Consider the following 23,066-nt stretch of genomic DNA (forward strand, 5'->3'; position numbering starts at 1 on the left):
AGTTCGTGAGATACACATGGCTGGCTATAACCAAATTGATGAGAAGCATATGCACATGAGGTATAGATGCAGGTTCTCGAATGCTAGTACCGCTGCCTCTCCTTATCTGCGACGCTTCATGGTGCAATTAGCGTACTCTGACACCTTCCGGATTACACACATATGAACCTGAAATGTTGATTGAATCCCTTTCTGTCCACTTGCAATTCACATGCATGCAGGGGTCAGAGGTCAATTCCGTTCCTAAATCCAGGATGCCAAGACCATTTACCGCTAGCAGTCTAATTTATATCAAGTTTGCGATAGGATTTTAACCGATATATATCGGCGTTCTGCGCTATCATAACCGAGGCGTTTACCTTTATAGCTTGTCATTCAAGTTCCGCTGATAAGCTCGATAAGAGCACTCACCTGTAATTCTACCAATGCTCCAATAATCAGCTTAAAAACTGGGTCATATCGTCTCCACCACCGGACATAGCCGCGATTTACAAGCTGCGCGATGCCTCCCGTAAGCTTCCTGTTGTTACAACTCGCGAGCATCATATATGGAATGCCAAGCCCTTGCATATGAAGGTCAATGCAAGTAGTACAGAATGGCGGATAAATGCGAGACACACCTCCGGGCTTAGCGGATTTTCGGTCAGAAGTGAGACATGGACCTATCAGGAATAAATATGTTATCTCATACCTCAACACGGGGGCCACATTGACAATTGATTCCATGGCTTATCGCGTAAATCAATGTGGAATTTCCTTATCGCTTTTCAGGCTAACTTCATCGTGAATGAATGATTACCTTGGCGGTGGAGCAAGCAATGTTGTAAATACAAAAGGGGTCTTACTTTCTGCGAGTTTCACACTCATCACGCTCACTTCCCTAATACTGATTATTTCACAGCGACAAGATGAATGAAAGATCACTTGATCCTAGCCAGTTGGGTGATAACAGAGAGGAAAAGAAGGATTTAGATGCCCAGGTTTACACTGGAGCGGCGGACTGGGAAGCTGTGGAGGCGAGACAAGAAGAGACCCACCGAGCGCTGAAATCAAGGCAGATCTCCATGATAGCCATTGGCGGAGCTGTCGGTAAGTCAAATTTGCGATCATTACACTCTCTTGGAGTCAACGAGGATCTGACTTGACAACCAAAAAAAAATTGATAGGTACTGGTCTCATCATCGGATCCGGGAGTTCCCTAGCTCGTTCAGGACCTGGAAGTCTATTCATATCATACATTGTCATGGGTGCAGTATGTCTATCGGTGATGCTGGGTGAGTATAAATTTGTTCATCCTTCTCACAGTAAGCTTCTAACTATCTGGATATTTAGCTTTGGGCGAGATGAGTACCAGATTCCCATCCAAGAAAGGTTTTGCGGGTCATGCTACACGATGTGTGGACCCTGCTTTCGGCTTCGCGACCGCTGTGATCTATCTGTGCAAGGTGTGTAGTACTGTTTATTCTGGTAGTATTACCTGCGAGCTGATGCATCACTACCAACACTATTTCAGTATCTCATAACTTCCCCAAATCAAATTGTAGCTGGTTCTCTGATCATCGCATATTGGGCTCCTGACATAAACAAGGCTGTCTGGGTGACAATCTTCATTGTTTTGGTAGTGGCAATCAATCTTCTGGGAATCAAATGGTAAGTGAGACCTTCTCATTGCCTCGAAAAGCAAGCGGCGATACAACTTCACACTTTGACTGACACACACGTCTATACAGGTTTGGAGAAGTTGAATTTTGGTGAGTCAATTACATGTCGAGTTGTTCGTAATTTCATTGGGATGCAGCTTTTGATCATATATGCGGGCTACAAAGGTTGAGTTTCATCAAGATCCTTACATTGACCGGACTGATCTTGATGGGTCTCATCATCGATCTCGGCGGAGTCAAGGGGCAAGAAAGATTGGGGTTCAGATACTGGAAAAATGGTCAAGCCTTCAAAGCATGGAAGACGACCGGAGACCTCGGTCGATTCCTGGGATTCTTCAACGCTCTGGTACTCGCTCTCTTTGCTTACGGTAGGTCATCTCTCCTGCAGCGCGATCACCAGGCAATAGTGATCAAAGAGTCATTTCATTGTTGATGTGTTGCTCCCTTCTCAGGCGGTACTGAACTTGTAGCAGTCACAACTGGTGAAGCCAAGGTGAGGCAGAGTTTACCCAGCATTTGAGATGGATACCTGCTAACGGCGATATCATAGAATCCTCGTAAAGCCGTGCCAGCTGCGGTGAAGAAAACCTTTTATCGAGTAGCCTTTTTCTATGTTATTGGTGTATTGATCATTGGGATGATCGTCGATTCTCATTCACCATTGCTTGCTCAAGCTGCGAAGAAGGGTACCGCGGGTGGAGCATCAGCATCTCCTTTTGTAGTGGCCATCAACGCTGCCGGTATTGACGCTTTACCATCAATTGTCAATGCGTGGTGAGTAATCGGCGATCGCGTTATCAGGTTTCTGCCTGATCAGTGAAAGATGATTTCCCTTCGATTCTAGCTAACACCACATGATTATTACACTTTCATAGTCTCATTCTGTTCACATTTTCGGCTGCGAATTCTGATCAATATATTTGTTCAAGAACCCTGTATGGTATGGCACTCGACGGCAATGCCCCGCGGATTTTCACCAAATGTAACAAGAGAGGACTGCCTTGGGTATCTTTCATTTTCACGGGCTCCTTCATGCTCTTAGCCTACCTGGTCTCCAGCAACGATGCGTTGACTATTTTCAACTACTTCGTCAATTCTTTGACTCTCTTCTTGGGTTTAGCTTGGGTAAGTCCACTGTACCTGGTTAATGACGAATGCTGGTCGTGTAAGCAGTCAAAAAGCATATCTGCTACAAAGCTGATTGAAAATCATTCCGCAGGTCTCCATTCTTGCGAGCTATATAGCCTTTCAGAGAGGATTGAAAGCCCAGGGCATATCAAGAGACTCTCTTCCTTATAAAGCACCACTTCAGCCGTATCTTTCGTACTTTGGACTGTTCTTAATCTGCTTGGTATGTTTCTTCAAAGGGTTCGATGCTTTCATGCCTTTCGATACCAAATCATTCGTCACCAATTATATCGGCATACCAGTCTATTTCCTGTCCTATTTCGGTTATAAATGTGAGTATACATTTTTGTCACCTTGAGGTTTACGACAATATCAATGACTTGCCTGACATTTCACAAACACCTTAGTCTCACGAGGGACTAAAATAGTTAAACTCCACGAGATGAACCTTGTTGACGGAGCTAGAGAGTTTGATGATATCATGGATGAAGATGATGAAGAGGACTCACACTATAAGTCTCTTCCGCTCAAACATAAGATCATCTATCACATCAAGAATTGGTAACGAGGAGCGAGGAGAGGTGTAATCGTAAAGTGTGGTGAATTAAAGGATAAAAAGGAGTCACGCCACGTAGATCCAGGACGCACTGAGGTCAGAAAACATATGAATATTGCATGGTGGAGTTATGAGAATATCTTCCGCGTAGTTGCTTGTAGTCTCAGTATCATAGCAGCTGATTTCGGTCTATCACGTCGAAGACAAAGCACTATTTGTACTTGGGCTGATCGTGTCGATACTACTACGTGATGCATCAAATCGTATGGTGAATCTCGTTGAATGACTTCTGCCCCTGCTTAGATTACGTCTGTTTGACTTGAGTCTGCAGTGGTAAAACCATGTTTGACAAAGTTAGTTGGACATGATCGCTTGTGGGATCAGTAGAAGATGCCGGTTGGTAGCAGACGGGACTATATCATCATTACGTTTGTAATGACGATGTACAAGTTCCTGTGTCATAAGTGGAGAGGGCACACCGGACGACGGTGATCGTACAGACTATCCAGTCTTCGCAAAGTTACATGATGTAGAGTGCAGCCTTCAGCGTCATCTGTGTTCAGCGTCATTTGTGCCATCGCCGTAACCGCATAAATTCGCGAGCAAATCTGACTGCCGTTGACCGGCATGTCCACGGGGGGCGAGGGATTTGGCTGATGACAACGATATCGCGGCACCCGCTGACGAATGAGGGATTCCAGCTCTGTCATCTTTACGTAAATTTAAGGCATCTCACATGCCTGAGCTACGATCATTGTCCAGATCTAATGCAGATTCAGTTGGTTCCGTGTAAGACTAGCTGGATTTGTTGTTCGGTCTCGATCGTTCTCCGGATTAGCCTCGTGGGATTAACGTTACCAAAGACTTGGCCGCTTTTGTTTTGTTTTAGATCACCGTGTCTCCGCCTCCTGTCCCAAGCCATATACTCATAAAGTGGAACAAGTGGAACGTTTATTCGTGATTTCGATCAGGGACAAACAACGGGCGCCGTTGCTATATTTCAAGGATAAACAATTGTCAGTTGTTATGTATTTCATTGATCGAACCATACTCTCACTCCCTCATTCACTCGCCAAGCCAATCCAATCCCTCACGTATTAGCGTACCAGAGGCCATTGAAATTGTATTTAAAACCTATTTGATGCACCTGTCCATAATCTTTCCTCTCTAATTTTAATCATATTTGCCTCTCTCTGCGATACTCTCACAATCTCGTCATGTCCGTAGGAATAGGCGGGTATAATTTTGTAGAGAGGACCAAGGAGGCTCCAGAGTTGGGTAGAACTCTTTCCAGAAGAGTCACCAACGATGGCTATAATCATCAGCAGACCGATGACGGCGCGGTCGTCCAACCTTCCACCGCTCAAGAACGTCATCACCAAGTGACTGGGCTTGCTCGTCAGATGTCCCGTGCTTCCATCAATACTGGCAAAGGCAACGATATCTTCAACTACAATGCTGATAGCGATCTCGATCCCTTTTCGGACAACTTTGACGCTAAAAAATGGGTGAAACAAATGAGCAGACTCAGTCAAGAGTCAACGCCCAGTAGGACAGCTGGTATATCATATTCTGGTCTTAGTGTACACGGATTCGGTTCAGATGCAGGTAAGTCAGGTTTGCTGACTATCATTGATGTGCTAAATACTTTGGTTGGCAGACTATCAAAAGACCGTCTACAATATACCATTATCTCTCATCAGTTCTGCCAGAGATCTCATGAGTAACCGTAAGAGAAAAGTGCATATTTTGAATGACATGGATGGAGTATTAGAGAGCGGAGAGATGCTTGTGGTGCTTGGTCCTCCTGGAAGGTAAGTGATCTTTCAGTCGCCAGTGGACGTGTAGAGGACTGACCATGACCTGTCGTAGTGGTTGTACCACTTTGCTCAAAACCATTGCAGGTGAGACCAATGGTATCTTCATCAACGATGAAGCCGAGATGAATTATAGAGGTGCGTTTTCAAAGGAGCATTTCAGATGAAATCCCGGCTGATTTCATCTCAGGTCTTACACCCAAACAGATGCATGGCCAATTCAGAGGGGAAGCGATATATACGGCGGAAGTAGATGTGCATTTCCCGGGTATGACGGTGGGAGAGACTCTCCAGTGAGTTTGGCATTGGTACCCTTTTTCCATCTCACCTGCTCATGCTGACCGCTTTCTATAGATTCGCTGCAGAGGCTCGAGCGCCTAGAAACCCACCAGGAGGATTGAGCAGGATCCAGTTCGCTACCCACTTTAGAGATGTCATTATGTCGGTCTTTGGTATCTCGCATACCATCAACACTAAAGTTGGAAATGACTATATTCGAGGAGTGTCTGGTGGAGAGTAAGTCCTAATTACCTCTGCGTCTCCGAATCATCAGCTAACGCAGCAGATTGCATTCATCTTCCTCCCTTCGCTCCGCCACTTGTAACCCACTACATTGCCACTCATGCTCCGTCTTGCTCTTACTACAGACGAAAACGTGTATCCATCTCTGAAGCTGCTCTGGCCGGTGCTCCTTTACAATGCTGGGATAACTCAACTCGTGGTCTCGACTCGGCGAATGCCATCGAGTTCTGTAAGACTCTAAAAATGCAGTCCGAGTACCTGGGTACTACAGCTGTGGTCGCGATCTATCAATCCCCTCAATCCGCTTATGACCTTTTCGACAAAGTCTGCGTTCTTTACGAAGGAGAGCAAATATACTTCGGAAGAGCAGGTGAAGCCAAATCTTTCTTCCAACGTATGGGTTTCCATTGTCCCGAACAACAAACGACTCCCGATTTCTTGACTAGTTTGACCAGTCCTTCGGAACGTCAAGCCGAAGCTGGATATGAGAATAGCGTGCCCAAGACTCCGAGAGAATTCGCTCGGCGGTGGAGGGAGAGTGAAGAATACAAGCAATTGAAACAGGATATAGCCGCGTTCAACCAGCTACATCCTACGGGAGGCGAGAGGTACGACCAGTTTTTGGCTTCGAGAAGAGCACAGCAATCGAAGCGAATGTGAGTCATGTGGCCATTAATCACGCTGCCTCCCGCTAAATCAACTACAGTCGACCTGGATCGCCTTATACCCTTTCATACGTCCAACAAGTCAAACTCTGTGTTGTAAGAGGCTTCTGGCGTCTGAAAGCCGATCCAAGTTTGACAGTAACACAACTATTCGGTAACTTCATCATGGGTATCATCATCAGTTCGGTCTTTTTCAATCTCCGTGAGTACTGGCACGCCTCGTCATCATTTGCTAGTCTGATCTGTTTGTTATAGAGGACACAACGGACAGTTTCTATCAAAGAGGATCCTTACTGTTCTTTGCTGTCTTATTGAATGCTTTCGGTGCTGCCTTGGAAGTGAGTGAGGCGATATGCAGAATTTGTAATACTGAATGCTAACGTCTTCCCATTGTAGATTCTTACCCTGTACGCTCAACGTCCAATTGTCGAGAAGCATGCCCGTTACGCTTTGTGAGTGTTCAATCGCTTTTTTGCCCCTGTATCAAGCTCATCCGACATATAGCTACCATCCGTCTGCCGAGGCTTTCGCATCCATGCTTGTCGATATGCCCTACAAAGTTCTGAACTGTATCTGCTTCAACCTCGTCTTATACTTTATGACTAATCTTCGTCGTTCACCTGGTATGTCAACCTTTCTCCTCAGACAGAAAGCCAAGTTAATGAATTTTGTGCCCAGGTCCATTCTTCTTCTATCTGTTGATCAACTTCTTCTCGACACTCACTATGTCCATGATCTTCCGAACAATCGGTTCCGTCTCTCGTCAATTCGTCGCGGCGATGACACCCGCATCAATCATCATGATCGGCTTGGTTGTCTACACTGGTTTTGCTATTCCGGTCACATATATGCGAGGATGGTCTCGATGGATCAACTATATCGATCCGATTGCTTACGCATTTGAATCGCTCATGATCAACGAGTTCCACGGTAGAGAATTCACCTGTTCGACTTATGTTCCCTCAGCTCTGATTCCCGCTTACGCCAACGTCGATCCTCTAAATCACGTCTGCTCCACTGTCGGCGCAACTGCGGGGTCGAGTGTGGTCAATGGTGATACCTATCTTCAATTGTCTTACGAGTATGTGCATAGTCACAAATGGAGGAACTTTGGTATTCTGTTAGCGTTCATGTTTTTCTTCTTTGCTACTTACATTGGCGCTACAGGTAAGTCCTACCTGTTTTCTTGTCCGGCTCGACTGACACTTGGTGAATTGCAGAGGTGATCACCGAAAAGCAATCCAAAGGAGAGATTCTGGTGTACCCCAAAGGCCAAATCCCTGAAGCTCTGCGTTCATCCAAGAGCAGCGATACCGAATCAGAAGGATCCGTGGGTGATAGCAAGGTCAAGCCTTCCGATGCTATTGGGTCAAACGGCAACGTCAACACCGCTATTATTCAAAGACAAACAAGTATCTTCTCATGGAGAGATGTGGTATATGATATCAAAATCAAGAAAGAGACTAGGCGTATCTTAGACCATGTTGACGGATGGGTCAAACCAGGAACCCTTACCGCTTTAATGGTAAGCTATATTTTCACTTTTAATCATGGCTTTCGCTGATGGGTCCATCGCATAGGGTGTGTCTGGTGCTGGTAAGACAACTTTACTAGATGTATTGGCTACTCGTGTTACTATGGGTGTAGTCACTGGAGAAATGCTTGTCGATGGTCATCAACGAGATGTCTCCTTCCAGCGGAAGACCGGTTATGTACAACAGCAAGATCTTCATCTTCAAACCAGTACCGTCCGAGAAGCTTTGCGGTTCAGTGCTCTGCTCAGACAACCTAAACATGTCACTAAACAGGAAAAGTATGAGTATGTTGAGGAGGTCTTGAAATTGCTAGAAATGGACGGTTACGCAGATGCGGTAGTCGGGGTGCCCGGTGAAGGTGAGTAATGATTTGGGGGATAATGGCGCGTTGGCTGGATGTCGCTGATGTCATGTCAGGTCTCAACGTCGAGCAACGGAAACGGTTGACCATTGGGGTTGAGCTTGTCGCTAAGCCTGAACTTCTGTTGTTCCTTGACGAGCCAACTTCCGGTTTAGATTCGCAAACATCTTGGAATATCTTGCAGCTCCTCAGAAAGCTTACTGAGAACGGACAAGCTATTTTGTGTACTATCCATCAACCTTCGGCTATCCTATTCGAAAACTTCGATCGTTTATTGTTCTTGGCTAAAGGAGGTAGAACTGTTTACTTCGGAGAAGTTGGAAAAGGGTCACATATCCTCATTGACTACTTTGTCAAGAATGGCGCACCCAAATGCCCTCCTGGTGAGAATCCAGCTGAATGGATGTTGGCTGCTATCGGTGCCGCGCCAGGTAGTCACACGGATGTCGACTGGCATCAGCAGTGGCTTGAAAGCTCCGAGCGTGTTGCTGTGCGTGAGGAATTAGATCGATTGAAAGCCAACGGACCTCCAGCGCAAGACCAATCCAAGGTCGACAAGGCCGACAAAGCTGCATACGCAGAGTTTGCGGCTCCATTCGGTACTCAATTTGTCGTCGTCCTCAAGCGTATCTTCGAGCAATATTGGCGAACTCCATCTTACATTTATTCCAAACTATTCCTTGCTGTTTCATCCGTACGTTGGATTCCATTGCTGGCAACGGGCGATAATACTGACCATGCTCTTTAGGCTCTTTTCATTGGTTTCTCATTCTTCAAAGCCGACACATCGCAACAAGGTCTTCAGTCGCAATTGTTCAGTGCCTTCATGTCATTCCTGATCTTTGGCCAACTAGTCCAACAAATTATGCCTAACTTCGTCGTCCAGCGAAGTTTGTACGAATCTCGGGAACGGCCATCAAAGACATACAGTTGGAAGGTTTTCATCTTGAGTAATATCGTAGTTGAGATACCTTGGTCCAGTGAGTCTACCATCGTGGACTTCGACTCAACTCGGCTGACCTTTCCACCTCAGTGCTGGTTGGTACATTATTCTTCTTCTGCTGGTACTACCCAATTGGTTACTATCGAAATGCTGTACCAACAAATACGGTCCACGTACGAGGGGCTCTCATGTGGCTTTACATGCAGGTCTTCTTCCTCTTTACCTCTACTTTTGCCACCGCTATTGTAGCTGGTATGGATCAAGCCGAAGCAGCGGGTAATATCGCTCAATTGATGTTTTCTTTATGTTTGATATTCAATGGGTACGTCGCCTACTATCAGAATCCCTATTAGAGTTGCTTACGTTGGCTGTACAGTGTCTTGGTCGTCTACAACTCCCTTCCCGGCTTCTGGAAATTCATGTATCGAGTCTCTCCATTCACATACCTAGTCGAGGGAATTCTCAGTGTCGCTGTCGCCAACACAAATGTAGTATGCTCCGAAGTCGAATACTCGGTATTCGAGCCGCCGGCTGGCCAGACCTGTAGTGAATACCTCACTGCTTACACGAGTACTGCCGGTGGTTATCTTTTGGACGAAAACGCCACGAGCAACTGTCAATTCTGCTCTCTCGATAGTACGAATACATTCTTGAACAATTTCAATATTTCGTACTCTCACCGGTAAGTTGAGCATTTCGATGATCCTATTGATATTCGAAACGGTTTAGCTGATTCTTCTTGTTGTAGATGGAGGAATTTCGGTCTCATGTGGGTATATATCATCGTTAATATCATTGCCGCTATCGGTTTCTACTGGCTGGTGCGAGTTGTAAGTATTGTTTGTCAAACAACATAGACTCTTCTCGCTGACGGAATCTTCACAGCCCAAAAAAGCAGGAAAGGAGAAGCCCACTCCAGAGAGGGAAGATCTCAAGAGCGTTTCCCGATCAAAATCTCATGAACCTGAGAAGACTCGGTCCCAGTAAATTTCTTGCTCTGGAATTGCTCTGCCAATAAACATACATAATCAAGCATTCACTATCTATCGTCTTTCCCTTTTCTCAACGTGATATAATGAAGTTTTGCTTTACGCAAATATAGATGCATGAATCGTATAGAACTCGTTTCGTTCGACTTGGCGAGCAAGTCTATGCATGCGATCTACTTCAGACTCTCTGGAAATGAGTTTACTTGACGCTTCAGACTGTCTTTTGCGCCAATCCATCATCGTCTTGACCTTCGTTGGCGGTGTAGTACTCGGCGATCCGAAGAACCTTGTAGAAGACTGATGCTACTAAAGAGCCAAGGAGTGGACCGATCCCTATTGATGATGCCATTAATTCTGAATCATATCCGAACGACATACTCACAGTATATCCAATAATAACTCGGGAATTCCTTTTCAATAACTGCCGGCCCAAGTGAACGAGCAGGATTGAGGCCAGCTCCAGTATAGTATATGCCGACCATGTGACCCATGAAGAGGGCAATACCAATTCCAATAGGAGCTATGAAAGTACCGCGATGTTTCTCGACCGCAAGCTAGCCATCAAACAAATTAGTCTAATACCTCAAACGTAATCATGCCCCGACTCACCATGAAGATAGTAAGTATTAGTTCTGCAGTAAGGATCATCTCCATGAAAAGACCTTGTAATATCGAGACATTGGCTTTTCCATGGTTCATCAGCATTTATTCCCTGCACGTCAACCGACTCACGTCCCAGGGTATTATCAGCACTGAGTTTGCCTGGAGTGAGTACAGCCACTACCCCGGCAGCAGAGATCCCTGCTAGAAGCTGAATCACGCAGATAGCTAATCCTCTAAAACACAACTCCGTACATTCAGCGGGAACACCCATATCCATTTCCACGGTTACTCACTTGAGAGGATGCATAAGACCGGTGAATACGAAAGCCACAGTAACCTGACGATTTCTCAGCTTTACAAATACAGCACCGATTGAAGTACAGCTTACCGCTGGATTGAAAAGACCTCCGGATACTCTGAAAAAGATCCAGGCATTGATTGCAAGACTAGCTCCAAAACTGGTTGCTGCAAAGAGTAAGAAGACCAGATACTCTCCTGTAGTCGATGGTGTACCACCCAAAGCAGTCTTGCCTACCGTGACTCCGGCGTATGCGAAGAACAAGAAGAGGAACGTGCCGACGAACTCGCCAATCTACGAAAGACAATTGTTAGCAGTGATGAATAGTCTTGCGCGTGATGATACTCACCAGAGCGACGTGAACTATTTTAGACAGGTATTACATTGATCAGAGAAGATGACGAGAATGGCGAGTATTGAATACTCACGCTGCTTATACCATGACTTGAGTGATGGTTGTTGAATTTCTTTTGCAATCTTTCTCAGATCGTGCGTTGCATGAGGCGCTTCACTCAACGGAGATTCTTGGGGTAAAGCTGTTGCAGCTCGGGAATGACTCATCATGGCAGGAGAAGTTGCGATTGTCATATATGTCGAATAGGGGATATGGATTGGTAAGGGGGATTCATTATATGGTCTATTCAGGATCATCTTTTTGTTTCTCATATGCGTTGTTTTGGGTAGTGATACACTATCAGAAAGTCTGATCATCCTTTGTTAGATCTGCAACGTGTGACGTACAACAATGCAGGACAAATCATTCTATGTCTCATAGTCTGCATGCACAACAAAAGTATGTGCAGTATGTCTTGAAGTGTGCATTGAATCTGTCGTTCGCGGGGCTCAGATGGGGTTTGGGAATTATAGCATAGATATAAGATGGGACAAATCATGACTCTGTTGCTCCGCATCGATCGACTGTGCACTCTTGTAGGGGGATTGCTCACAAGCCTGTCTGCTTGTCCGTAAGCATGCGGAACTTATCTCACGCATTGCATGAGTAGTCTATATGTATATAAATATACTCCTCCGGATGAATGTCGGAACTTAGAGCATAGGCTGCTGCAAATCAAATTGGAAATGTTCCGTCACAGCAAGCATCTCCTCGATGTCGGATACTATTGATCTTGGATCATAGCCGAAGCCAGATAGTGATTCCAGATGACTGTTGTATCCTGGGTTTGGTGATATCTCCGTGTCGAAACCAAATAGCGAAAGGATATTGGTTGTATCCGTGTTCGGTATCTCATCTGTGGTGTTGTTCACTTCGGTTGGTGCTGCTCTGGCTGGTCCTGTTGGTATGGAGGGGAAGACTCGACTAAGCATCGTCGCTAGATAACCCGCAACGTGCTCATTGTCGACACTAGCGTTCGACAAAGCTTGAATGAGAGCATACTGTAAGTCCACGATCTCTTGTTCAGGTTGGCCAACAGCTCCGAAAGACACCGCCTGGGGAGATTGTCAGCTTCACATGCATCAGTGATTGGCTTAGATGACATTCACCTTCATCAAGAAGACACTCGCGAAGACCTAGGTATACTTTTAGCGATAACGTGCCAAATTATGCCATGAGACTTTGGCCTTACCAGTCTGAGGAAAACTCCACTTGGACAGTATCGCAGTATTGCCTTTTTATGCAATGCTATCCCGTATTTAACCAAAGATACAGCAGCATCCACAGCCTCGATGATAAATGGGCCTTCCGTCGAGTTGATCACACTAGCTTGAAAGACTCTATCGTGCTGGTTCCGTTTCTGAAATATACAGGTAAGATGGCTGTCATACAGACATAATCAGTAGGTACGTACCGAATGTCGCCTCATGACACGGGCTTGAGCCGCACGCATGGCTATAGCATTACTATACAGCCTGAAACAAGATAAGATTAGGGTTTCTTCGGAAATGATGCGAGAAGTATAAATACCTGATGTAGTCTAGATCCAGACGCCATCTTAGCTCCCTCAATTCATCTTCACTAAAAGAAGCTCCTTGATGATTGAACAAATCATATGTAGGTAAATCTCCCGCCTTTATATGCCAAGCCATTTCCAACTCAGGTTTCAACCTGTGTAAAGTGGTTTCAAATCTTCCCGTCCTTATCAACTCCGCCGTTACGTCTGCTGAATCATAGAATTGCTCTTGTATCAAACCGATCATCTACAGAGACGACATGAGCCTAGACGCAAGAGTGGATGGCCAGAATAAGCGTACATGTGTGAGCTGAGCCACCAGCATAATATCCTTCCATTTCACCTGTACCCGAGGGAAAGGAAAAGTCTCATCACCAGATAGGCGACTGTATTCTCCTAACACATCCCACCAACCAGTAGGCATTTCTGTACATTTATCAGGTTTGTCCAATTACTCAAGCTCTGACTCACTGGCTGAAGGATGAACACGTATCAGCAATAGTGTAGCGGCGGGAAATCGATCTCTGCTTACCTTGAATGAGGGATCCGCGACCTAAACGAACAGATGCACTGCGTCTTCTTCAACAATGTGTAGGATCATTGATAGGGGAGTCACTTACTGCCGGTCCGCCGCCTGACAATCTGTTCATTTGTCAGCCCATGTTCTTGCATAAGTACTGGATTAGCTCACAGATCCATGTACGATGACGTCTATGTACCGACCACTCCTCTTGCGCCTCGGAAGGATAAGCCTTCTCATCATGCAATCCCAGTTCTTGCGAAATCCGAACAGCCTGTTGTGACAGTGATCAGCTAATTGAGCTTTGAGCTCGCCTCACTCACCAATCCAATCATTGTCCAAGAGAGATCATCGTACACTTTGCACGGGTTACCCGGACTTTTACTGGGATGTAAAGCGACATTGATACTGTTATCGGACAGGAGTAAAGCGCGAGGTGGCCATTCACTGAGGATGAGCAACGCTTCGACCGTTCCAATGGTCCTCGACGAAGTTCTATGTGGAGTGATTCAGCGGTTGTGGAGAGCTGTAATGAATGCAAGCAATCAACGACCAATGGACTTACTCTCCCATTGCTATAAATCCAATCCTTTCCCTTAGCCAGTGTGTGATTTTATTCTGCACAATTCGGGCGCGGCGAGGTTCGGAGGGATTGAAAGACTGTCCCAGGTCCATATATCTCGAAGCTGTGCATATCATTGCAGCAAGCAATAAAGGCTCACGCAGCAAAATAGGGAAATTTTCGGGTTGAAATAATTGTGTAGGCACTATGGGAAGCAATATATTGAGATGTGTGCCGAAGCTGTTATGAAACGCTCATCAGAGGAGTCAAATCGAGATAACATGATATCACTCACTATGATAGTAAAGCTGTGGCTTCGTCCGACGTCAATAACCCATCTCTGACAGGTACCCATTGGTTCCATAATCCTGTTCCAACGGTATAATCTATCGAAACATTCGTTGCGTCTCCCGCCTTGCTATCTTCACCCTCCGCCGCTGCGCATAGTATCCTCAAAGCATCCGCCGGGTTCTCAAGTCTTTCTCCTCGTACAAATTTGAATTCTCCCAGATCGTTATTGTCATGTCTTGGTAAAGAAGGCTGTATCGAAGGTCTAAACATGTGGATGTCAGCGGATTAGGCATATTCGCAAGTGAACAGGTTGTACCTACTCGGGATGAGGGTGAATATCATCTTCAAGACCAAGCGCAGGATCAATCAGAACATCAGGTGTATGTATGTGCGAGAGTGTATCAGTCTTCGCTGTTTTGCGCTGATAAGTCCTCGTGAAGTTACATTGACGACCAGTCCTCAAACAACGCCGACAAGGTGGATCATGAGGAGCATCTGGACTTCCCAAATCGCATCTCAACTTGGCCGCTCGGCAAGACTCGCACGCTTGATACGTCCGGACATGATTTGGCTTGCGGTGCAGCGGTGTTGATGGAAGGGCAGTGCGGTGAGCTGGCATAAGGTGCTGTTATGGTACATCTGGATTGTGCATTCGAAACGCTGGAATTTAGTCGGATCTTTTCGGTGCATCTGGTCGAACGCGTTTTGGCTTTGACATTTTAAGAGGAGATAGACTGACGAAAACCGGAAGATGCCGAAGTGTTCATACTAGTCATAAATGGCTACCGACGATTTAACAGTCTACATTAGATTCCTGCTTTCGCTTTCACCGATATGAGGCAAACACAGCCTTCCTTGCTGTGTTTATGCTCCCCGAGAGAATGCAGAGGAGGAGTAGATGCTTTTAAAACTGCCCTCAATTCGACATTCTTGCTATTCCCGTATAATATACAACCAAGAAGAGCCAAATAAGCCACCAGGAACAGCCGACCCGTGATTTACGTATTTCTGAAAACTCAAAGCTGTGTTTGTCGATCATTTTGACGAGATGGGTAATTTAAGTTGAACATCTACAACGACAAGTCAATTAAGTGCCTTGGAAGTAATGGTTTCCGGGGGCAAGGATAGTGTAGACAGACGAGACCTCTCTTCAAGATGCGGTGTACACATAATCCAACCAAACGCAGGAAAGGACTGTTCAACAACCTTCGTGATAGTTATATAAGCGATTGAATTCACTAGACGTCTTCGTTTTGACATCCTTGAAACATACATCGCTTCGGTATCATGGTCGCCTCGAAACACTTTATCGCTAGCGTATTTGTGCTACCAGCGATTTTGGCTAAGGAACAATCTGTGAGTCCCCGGTTTCCTTCTTCTTAAGGCGCCTGTCTATAAACTGACAAGAAACGTTAGAGTTCTGTATCATCATGTAGCGCCTTGACCGTCACTGAGACTGTCACAGCTACAGTGACCGTTACCGCATCAGCCGGTATATCGGCTTCAGCAGTATCCTTTCCATTAGCCTCACCAAAATCCACATCGTTGAGCGACGACAACGCTTCAAAGCCTAGCAAAGTTTCTTCCACGTTCGTCTCCAGCACTAAAGCAAACGACAAATCGGCTACATCATCGAGCTCAACTTCCAAAAGCGATAGCAAAGCCTCAAAGAGCAGCACGACAGCCAATGCCAGAAGCTCGTCATCAGAAGATAAGTCTGCTAGTAGGACAAGCTCAAGTGGTGTTATCTTGGTAGCTACTGGAAGTGCTACTCCATTTTCTCCTAACCTATCCACATCATTCATTTATGATTTAGATAATCAACCTATTGCCGCTCCTGTCATCACGACCCAGTCTAAATTATCCCTCAACAAGACAACGTATATTGTGGATATGGCTCAAAGTACGACTGAACAGATGTGAGTTCCTTCTTCAGACCTGACTGGACATTGGACCAGCTGATACAGTACTTACAGAGCCAATTATCATGCAAAGGGAAAGAAAGTGGGATGTTACTTCAGTGCAGGAACTTGGGAACCTTTCAGGTGAGCTGCCCGTATCATATTAAGAGACATGCTCTGACAGATTTTCTGAACAGAACCGATGCCAAATCTTTCCTACCTGAATGCTATTGCGGTCAGAATGTTACCACGGATTCTGCCGGCAAATGTACTGGTCAAGGGGCAAACAATAACCTGTTGGGAGAATGGGGAGAATGGTGGTTAGATATCCGAAGCGATAAATGTTTGAAGAATATAAAGGAAATCATGACGACTAGGATAAAGGCGGCTGCTGCCAAGGGATGTGATGCTGTCGATCCTGACAATGTCGATGCTGTGAGTCTTCGTTCCACCAGTCCTACTTGCTTTCACGATGACTTGCTCGTATCCTTCACTTTGACTGAAGACTGACTAATTCCTTAGTGGACAAACACGCAAAATTTCGGTATCACCAAGCAGAACGAGGTCGATTATCTTCTCTGGCTATCTGTTACCGCCCGATCGAACGGGTTAGGTATTGATTTGAAAAATTCAGGCGATTTGATCACCGACCCAGATTCCGGCAAGTCCACAAATTGGACTACATCTTTGGTCAACGCCTTTGATTTTAACGTCATTGAATCTTGTGTGAGTTGTTCTTGGTGGGTGCGGGCTGCATTGGAAAGCTTACTGATTATGTTTTATAATACCCTTTGACAGCATGAGTATGACGAATGTGAAAAGTATGATCCATTCTTGAAGGCAGGCAAACCTCAGATTCAAATCGAGTACAGTAATTCGATCAAGAAATGCCCTTCATTGAAGACCGGCCAACAGCTTCTGGTATATAGCGGCACTACTGTCGACTCTAGTAAAATCACTTTAAGCTGTCCATGATTGGCGAATGCCTAGTAGGGTTATGGAGTACATACATGACGATAAAGCCGTAGAAAGAGGAACTTCCTTCCATCGCATGCTATCACGTGAAACCCTACTAGTCTATATAGTTGCACAGGTGTGGATCGAATCTATCTTCATACGATTGTCGCAGATGTACGTCAATCGGATACAGTCAACGTAATTGACGTCACCAACCAATCCACACTGAATAATGAGTATGTGGGAGGTCATGTGTTCACAATTTCATATGTCTTAAGCCGTATAGCTATCTACGTTTATATCATTTGTTCTATCAGACATACAAAAGCTATACGAATTAACTTACACAATGTCAGTTCAAGAAGAAATTAACAAGCTCGAAGCTAGCATCAACAGCCCACAAGCTGTATCGGGAGGCGGCAAGGGACAAAGTGATTCCAGTGAGTTCAGTGATCGTTTTTCGTTGGGACATACTGTTACAGAACTAGTCTCTAATAACCATGTTTAGGTGTCGATTCCGGAGTGAACGAGAACGTCACTGCCGACTTCCCCGGATCGACTGTGCAAGTTGGAGGAACAAAGAGGGGTGAAAATCCACCTATACCCGATGAGGAAGGAGGGGAACAGAGTAAATTGACCGGCAGGTGAGTAGATGGAACCCTCACACTATCATATCTGTTCGCAAAGTACATTTATGGGATCGATTGGCTAACAAACACACTCCACCTCTCAGACAAACGCACGCCGATGACTTTGAAGGCGACGGCGGACCTGAAGACAAGGTGAAAGTAGCTGAGGCTGAACGACCTGGGGATCAAGATGTCACTGGGAATGTCCGAGGTTAATCAACGTAGTCCCAGAGTTAGCTAAAGATTGGCACGTTAAGAGGTAAGGATGAAACTTCTGAAAAGGAACACATAATAGCAGTATGTCAAGCAGATGTATATCTCAATGTTTCTCATGGGTTGAGGTGTGCAACAAGTGTGTCTGAAGACAATGATAGTTCGTTCAGACTGAACACCGCGGCCGACTGATTATTAAATTACTATGCTGCATAACCTATTGACAACGGTATCTAAGAGAGTCTACATATAATGGTGATCGATTCCGAATTAATTGATAATACAGTATTATTGAAGCCTGATTATGGCGATGACACACAGATCTGCAAAACCCCTACCATTCTGCGTCAAGCCAAGCTCTTCTGACCTTTCTTCCTCCGATGTCCTCATCTAGTGATTATATATCTGTATCATCCTCCTTAGACTTGGCATCTAATCGTTTCACTTCAGATTCTATCGCTTCTAGTCCTTCAGCCGATAATTTTGGTCGACCACCTTCCCAATCTGCTTCAAAGTAACGAGAGTGATGCCTAATATCGACTGCGGATTAGCTCAAAGAAAATGCACCGAAAGCAGTTTGACATTTGAACTCACTCTTCACCGTTGGCTTTCCGGGCAGCAGCCTTATCCCGTTGCTTCTGCTCTATCACTTGTTTCTGCCTAGTAGCTTCACCCCAGTTTTTCCCTATCAAATGTTGCGTGACAGGATCCCACAATCTACGAGATTCCTGCTCGTCCTGTTCCTCGAGTGGTCTGACATCTTTGGGAATCAAAGCGAGAAGATCGAGATCAAGAAGAGTCTTCCATTCCTGTGATCCGACCTTGTCAATCATTACTGCTTTCCAAGATGATGGCTCCATTGTATGCCTGAATTAACCACTCACTTTCTGACCCTTCAGCTTGTATCGTATCTCCTTCATCCATGACCCTTCGATATTTGCTACAACCTTATCCATAGGTACTTGTTTGGCTTTGGTCCAGCTTTCTTCTGTCTCGTTGCCAACGGTGTACCGATAAATGATACCATCTAACAGGAATCTTGGCTTTCCAATCCAGGACTGGTACAGAACCGATCAGTATGCGGTTGTTGCGTCGGGAAATGTCAATCCACTTGTTCGTGATACTCACCTCATCTTTGTAATCTATCAAAGCACGTAGTTTGGTCTTTCCTGCGTCACCGCCTCTACATGTTATTTGGATTTGATCGGAGATGGTACCGTAGTATGAACCCTTCAGAATACCGTTCACCGAAGCAAAGGGATGGGTGATTTGGTATTCCTGGTGGGTATATGAATGAGCATTTTGTGTATAATCATTACCAGCGGAAGGATGGGGAGACTCACTTCACCCTTGCCTGGACCGTCTCTTGCTATTCGCAGGAAGATACCATGATTACTTGAACCTGGACCAACTTTGACGGCTGTGTCCAGGCAGATTGTCAGTCATCATGGCCAATAGCAATTCTGGAAGTATGTAGACTCACACATTCCTGATACCTTTGCCGAGATTTGATCCATACCATATCCTTCAATACCCTTCTCCGGACAGGTGTAATAGTATGCCGAGACTGGTGGATGATGCGAGACTTGCTCGCACTGCAAAGTCGGATGACCTAACTTAGAGTGACCATTTCTGATTGGTAGAACAGACGTACCAAGAAGACTACGGTGACTTTCTCCGAATCGACCACACCCGCATCGGGATCTGACTCTATCTCATCTCCTGGACCTGGAATGGCTCGATTGATACTGATCGTATCGGAGGATTTGTTGGATTGCTTTAAGCTGAGAGGAGCGCCTTGCTTTTTCGAAGCTTTGGAAGAGCTTGAGACGATCGAGCTGAACCATGCACGACTTAGTTTATATCCCATCAAGGGCGATTAGACTCATCAACCCACCTGGCTTCGCTGTTTGGCTTTCCCCCATGTTCAGGACCTAGGATAGGGGTAGTCCACCCAGAACCTCCCTGCCCACCATAAGATGGTTCACCAGGTATTGGAACGTGGATATGTGTTCTGATCACTGGTTCACCAGTCTCTTTATCTATCACTATTGGCGGCAATCGCCAGGAACAACGGAAATGTTCGCCTGAAAGCAAAGATAGCGATCAGCTTCGCTGAAACAAGGAGAAACGATTTGATTACGATCAGAGCTCGATGCATGTAGAGGTAGTAGCTTACCTAACGCGGAGTTGTAAGGTTTACCCAATCTAGCTCTAATGAATTTCAATTCCTTGCTGAAGGAGAACCTCAACACAGCTAACATCCGTTCTAGCTCATCATCCGAATCACCGATACTATATTTGAGCGTTTCGTAAAGTCAGTGACGTACAATTGATGGAAGGCTCGGACACAGCTTACGCAGCGAAGATATCAGCACGATCTGCGTATTGCCAATATTCCAAATTTGGTATAGGTTCAAGCAAAGAAGCAGGTAGAGATATTCGTCTAAATGATGAATGTGAGCATCTCCATTGACATATCTTCGGCATGAGCTAAATGACATACAGATTGGCTACGTCCTTTACGCCCATCAACCTAAGGTGTACGTGAATCAGTATTGATTCATGGACGAATTCAGCCTTCTGAGAAAGAAGCAATGTTCAAATTACTTGGGAAGCTAGAGAAGTGAATACTCACTTCTTCATGAGGCCCAGCAACACTTTCACCTTGCTCTCCTCCCCTCCATTGCCCACTTCGGGCAGAGTAGCTGGTGCGCCGGATTCATCGGTAAAGGGTTGAAGGGCTAGGAAGTGTATATACAGGTAGTTGTAATGTAGGAGACGAACAATTTCGAGACGGTGCAGGGACAACCGGTAATGGTTTTGTCGAGTTGGCAGAGAAACGATTGGCACATTGAGCAGTTCAAGGACAACGATGTAGCCGTAGGAAGTAGACAAGAAAATCAAGAACGTTCGTTCATTAGCAAGTTTTTCGACAAACTAGAGCGCGTAGAGCATGCATGAAAATGGGTGGAGTCCATTGCTTGATCGATTGCGGATCGTGATATCAAAATTCGGGGGGGCAAGTGAAGAAGATGCGGTTCGTAGTCCGGTGTCATGACCAAGACCTAGACACAGCCATGTTTGACATTGACAGCCCAGCAACAATTCAACTCACTAGTGTCATCGTCCGTAGGTACGTCAACGGCTTTACCCTTCTTATTGATACTCATATCGCTGGTGGAGTGAGACTGAGCGCGTAGTGTTGAGCGGTAGTACTGTGACGATACTGAATCCTACAGAGGATATACCATCTAAAAGTAGATTGATAAAAACAAATGATAAAATAGATAGTGATAATGATGATAATGGATACAAACGAGGGGAGATCTACAGTGGGGATCTTATGTGAGTACCCTGTTTATCCATTGAGCCTCCACCATACGGTATTTCCCAATGTGGCACTTTCAGTTTAGAGTAACCTTAAAAGTGGAGGATGATCATTAGAAGAAATGTTTTTTTGTTTTCATTTTAATCATTCGATATCCTACATGTATCTATGCTCAATGATATAGCACGATTAAGGTCAAACAACGTACACATAGAAGCTCTACCTTTCCTCAGCTCTTCCAATTCGATCTCGTAAAATCACTGCACCATGTCTCGAGGTGGATTCAGGGGAAGAGGAAGAGGTGGTGGACCAGGTGGAGATAGAGGAATGCCTCCGGGAGGATACGGTGCATTCTCAAGGCAAGAATGGAGTGATGCGATGGATAAGCTCAAAATGGATCCTGGGAGGAGGGGTGCGTTATATCCTGTAAGTCGGTCGATCTCTCATCTGTTGGACCTAAGCTTATTTTCACCTGCTGCTCAGCCATTGGGTAATTCATCAACAGCATACCTATCTGGACCGGATGAAGACGAATTGTTGATGATGCAACTTACGATCTCACTGAACTCGACTTTGATGAGTGGAAAGGCTGTTTCAACTGCAAGCGCAACCGTGCCAACGGGTTATGTGCCTCCGTGGAGGATTGCTGGAGAAAGAAAAGTCATTGGTATTGGTGAGCAACAGATTCCGGCTGATATCTTGATATGCTATTCAGCAATGCCCCATGTATCTAATCACCACGTCGGATCCTAACTGCACTTGTCACCGTGTCTAGAGATCGAATCTTACTCTGATCGATCCCAAGCACAAGCCAAAGCTGGGCCATCAAAACTCGATCCCACCATTATGAAATTGGATTCAGCTATGTTTCCGCCGTCATTGTGGGCAGGGTATTTCGAAGGAGTTGGCGAAAAGCCTACACAGAGTAAGTGAATTCGTCCAGTCGCTCTCAATACATATGATAGGTACCGCACGGCACATGTTCTCTGTTAGACTGACTGTGCTTATCCACTGTAGGACCAAAGAAGAGACGTAAGATAGAAGACCTAGACAAAGAAGGAGATGACAATGCAGAGGAAGAGGTAAGTTCTGGTCTGGTTGTAGCTTCATCCACGAGCATATGTCAACGGATGCAGAGTATCCGTTCGCGTGTACTCACAGGCCCATGTTGTCATTCAATGAGGAAGGGCTAAAAGCTGATCGGATGAGTCATTCATTGCAGGAATCACCACCACCTTCTTCGGACGAAGACTTTGACTTTGAGGAGGACGAGGAAGAGGAAGATCACCAAGATTATGATGCGAATTACTTTGACAATGGTGAAGGGGATGATGATAGCGGAGGGGATGAAGGTGAGTGATCAGTCATATTCGACTTTTAGAATCCCGCTGTTGAACGACATGCTAATCATGGTGAAATCTGCTAGATGAAGGAGGTGGAGGAAACTATGATGATTAATCCTCATGCGTTGAACATACATCATCTCACAAGATACAGAGTTAGATTTAACCGACCAGTCCCGCTTATAATTGACGAATAACGACATGACATGACGACAATGCATCTTTTCTTCGATCGGTCCGCGAAAGGGTATATGGAGGATGCAGATATATAAAGCAATGTTTTACACTAACATTGCTTAACCTTGCTATTCTCAATCCCTCACTCTTACTT

General features: G+C 45.4%; 8 protein-coding genes across 8 annotated transcripts; 5 read left to right on the plus strand and 3 right to left on the minus strand.

The window, feature by feature from the left end:
- Positions 1-908: 908 nt before the first annotated feature.
- Positions 909-3,354, plus strand: I206_102190 (uncharacterized protein; the record flags this gene model as incomplete). The annotated part of the gene is made up of 11 exons (XM_019158416.1): positions 909-1,089; positions 1,167-1,274; positions 1,333-1,445; positions 1,514-1,650; positions 1,731-1,751; positions 1,827-2,029; positions 2,114-2,154; positions 2,212-2,435; positions 2,537-2,786; positions 2,881-3,121; positions 3,197-3,354. The coding sequence occupies 11 exons, from the start codon at positions 909-911 to the stop codon at positions 3,352-3,354; spliced, it is 1,677 nt and encodes a 558-aa protein (XP_019008162.1).
- A 1,208-nt stretch (positions 3,355-4,562) lies between these two features.
- On the plus strand, positions 4,563-10,175 carry I206_102191 (uncharacterized protein; the record flags this gene model as incomplete). Its single annotated transcript, XM_019158415.1, has 19 exons — positions 4,563-4,953; positions 5,006-5,159; positions 5,218-5,300; positions 5,353-5,455; positions 5,517-5,678; positions 5,810-6,340; positions 6,391-6,551; positions 6,605-6,687; positions 6,746-6,801; positions 6,854-6,972; positions 7,028-7,516; positions 7,570-7,874; positions 7,930-8,242; positions 8,302-8,939; positions 8,994-9,225; positions 9,279-9,510; positions 9,565-9,870; positions 9,937-10,018; positions 10,074-10,175. The coding sequence occupies 19 exons, from the start codon at positions 4,563-4,565 to the stop codon at positions 10,173-10,175; spliced, it is 4,542 nt and encodes a 1,513-aa protein (XP_019008161.1).
- Positions 10,176-10,388: 213 nt separating this feature from the next.
- Positions 10,389-11,666, minus strand: I206_102192 (uncharacterized protein; the record flags this gene model as incomplete). The annotated part of the gene is made up of 8 exons (XM_019158414.1): positions 10,389-10,510; positions 10,560-10,731; positions 10,787-10,860; positions 10,910-11,013; positions 11,074-11,117; positions 11,169-11,372; positions 11,428-11,441; positions 11,507-11,666. 8 exons carry the CDS (start codon positions 11,664-11,666, stop codon positions 10,389-10,391), a joined length of 894 nt encoding a protein of 297 aa, XP_019008160.1.
- Positions 11,667-12,125: 459 nt separating this feature from the next.
- Positions 12,126-14,980, minus strand: I206_102193 (uncharacterized protein; the record flags this gene model as incomplete). Its single annotated transcript, XM_070202524.1, has 13 exons — positions 12,126-12,527; positions 12,582-12,608; positions 12,665-12,832; positions 12,887-12,947; positions 13,003-13,235; positions 13,290-13,414; positions 13,521-13,558; positions 13,609-13,630; positions 13,680-13,782; positions 13,832-14,003; positions 14,074-14,310; positions 14,366-14,623; positions 14,682-14,980. The coding sequence occupies 13 exons, from the start codon at positions 14,978-14,980 to the stop codon at positions 12,126-12,128; spliced, it is 2,145 nt and encodes a 714-aa protein (XP_070058625.1).
- Positions 14,981-15,648: 668 nt separating this feature from the next.
- On the plus strand, positions 15,649-17,237 carry I206_102194 (uncharacterized protein; the record flags this gene model as incomplete). The annotated part of the gene is made up of 6 exons (XM_019158412.1): positions 15,649-15,717; positions 15,778-16,280; positions 16,338-16,406; positions 16,460-16,697; positions 16,785-16,988; positions 17,061-17,237. The coding sequence occupies 6 exons, from the start codon at positions 15,649-15,651 to the stop codon at positions 17,235-17,237; spliced, it is 1,260 nt and encodes a 419-aa protein (XP_019008158.1).
- Positions 17,238-17,568: 331 nt separating this feature from the next.
- On the plus strand, positions 17,569-18,064 carry I206_102195 (uncharacterized protein; the record flags this gene model as incomplete). The annotated part of the gene is made up of 3 exons (XM_019158411.1): positions 17,569-17,659; positions 17,728-17,863; positions 17,953-18,064. The coding sequence occupies 3 exons, from the start codon at positions 17,569-17,571 to the stop codon at positions 18,062-18,064; spliced, it is 339 nt and encodes a 112-aa protein (XP_019008157.1).
- Positions 18,065-18,458: 394 nt separating this feature from the next.
- I206_102196 (uncharacterized protein) lies at positions 18,459-21,234 on the minus strand (the record flags this gene model as incomplete). The annotated part of the gene is made up of 13 exons (XM_019158410.1): positions 18,459-18,591; positions 18,656-18,870; positions 18,946-19,119; positions 19,190-19,339; positions 19,405-19,481; positions 19,545-19,656; positions 19,716-19,899; positions 19,959-20,148; positions 20,241-20,356; positions 20,421-20,507; positions 20,568-20,597; positions 20,700-20,805; positions 21,180-21,234. 13 exons carry the CDS (start codon positions 21,232-21,234, stop codon positions 18,459-18,461), a joined length of 1,629 nt encoding a protein of 542 aa, XP_019008156.1.
- A 425-nt stretch (positions 21,235-21,659) lies between these two features.
- I206_102197 (uncharacterized protein) lies at positions 21,660-22,850 on the plus strand (the record flags this gene model as incomplete). The annotated part of the gene is made up of 6 exons (XM_019158409.2): positions 21,660-21,818; positions 21,876-22,065; positions 22,168-22,317; positions 22,410-22,474; positions 22,615-22,744; positions 22,819-22,850. The coding sequence occupies 6 exons, from the start codon at positions 21,660-21,662 to the stop codon at positions 22,848-22,850; spliced, it is 726 nt and encodes a 241-aa protein (XP_019008155.2).
- Between the last annotated feature and the right edge of the window lie 216 nt (positions 22,851-23,066).

Source organism: Kwoniella pini, chromosome 2, assembly GCF_000512605.2.
Source record: "Kwoniella pini CBS 10737 chromosome 2, complete sequence".
NCBI classification, from domain to species: domain Eukaryota; kingdom Fungi; phylum Basidiomycota; class Tremellomycetes; order Tremellales; family Cryptococcaceae; genus Kwoniella; species Kwoniella pini.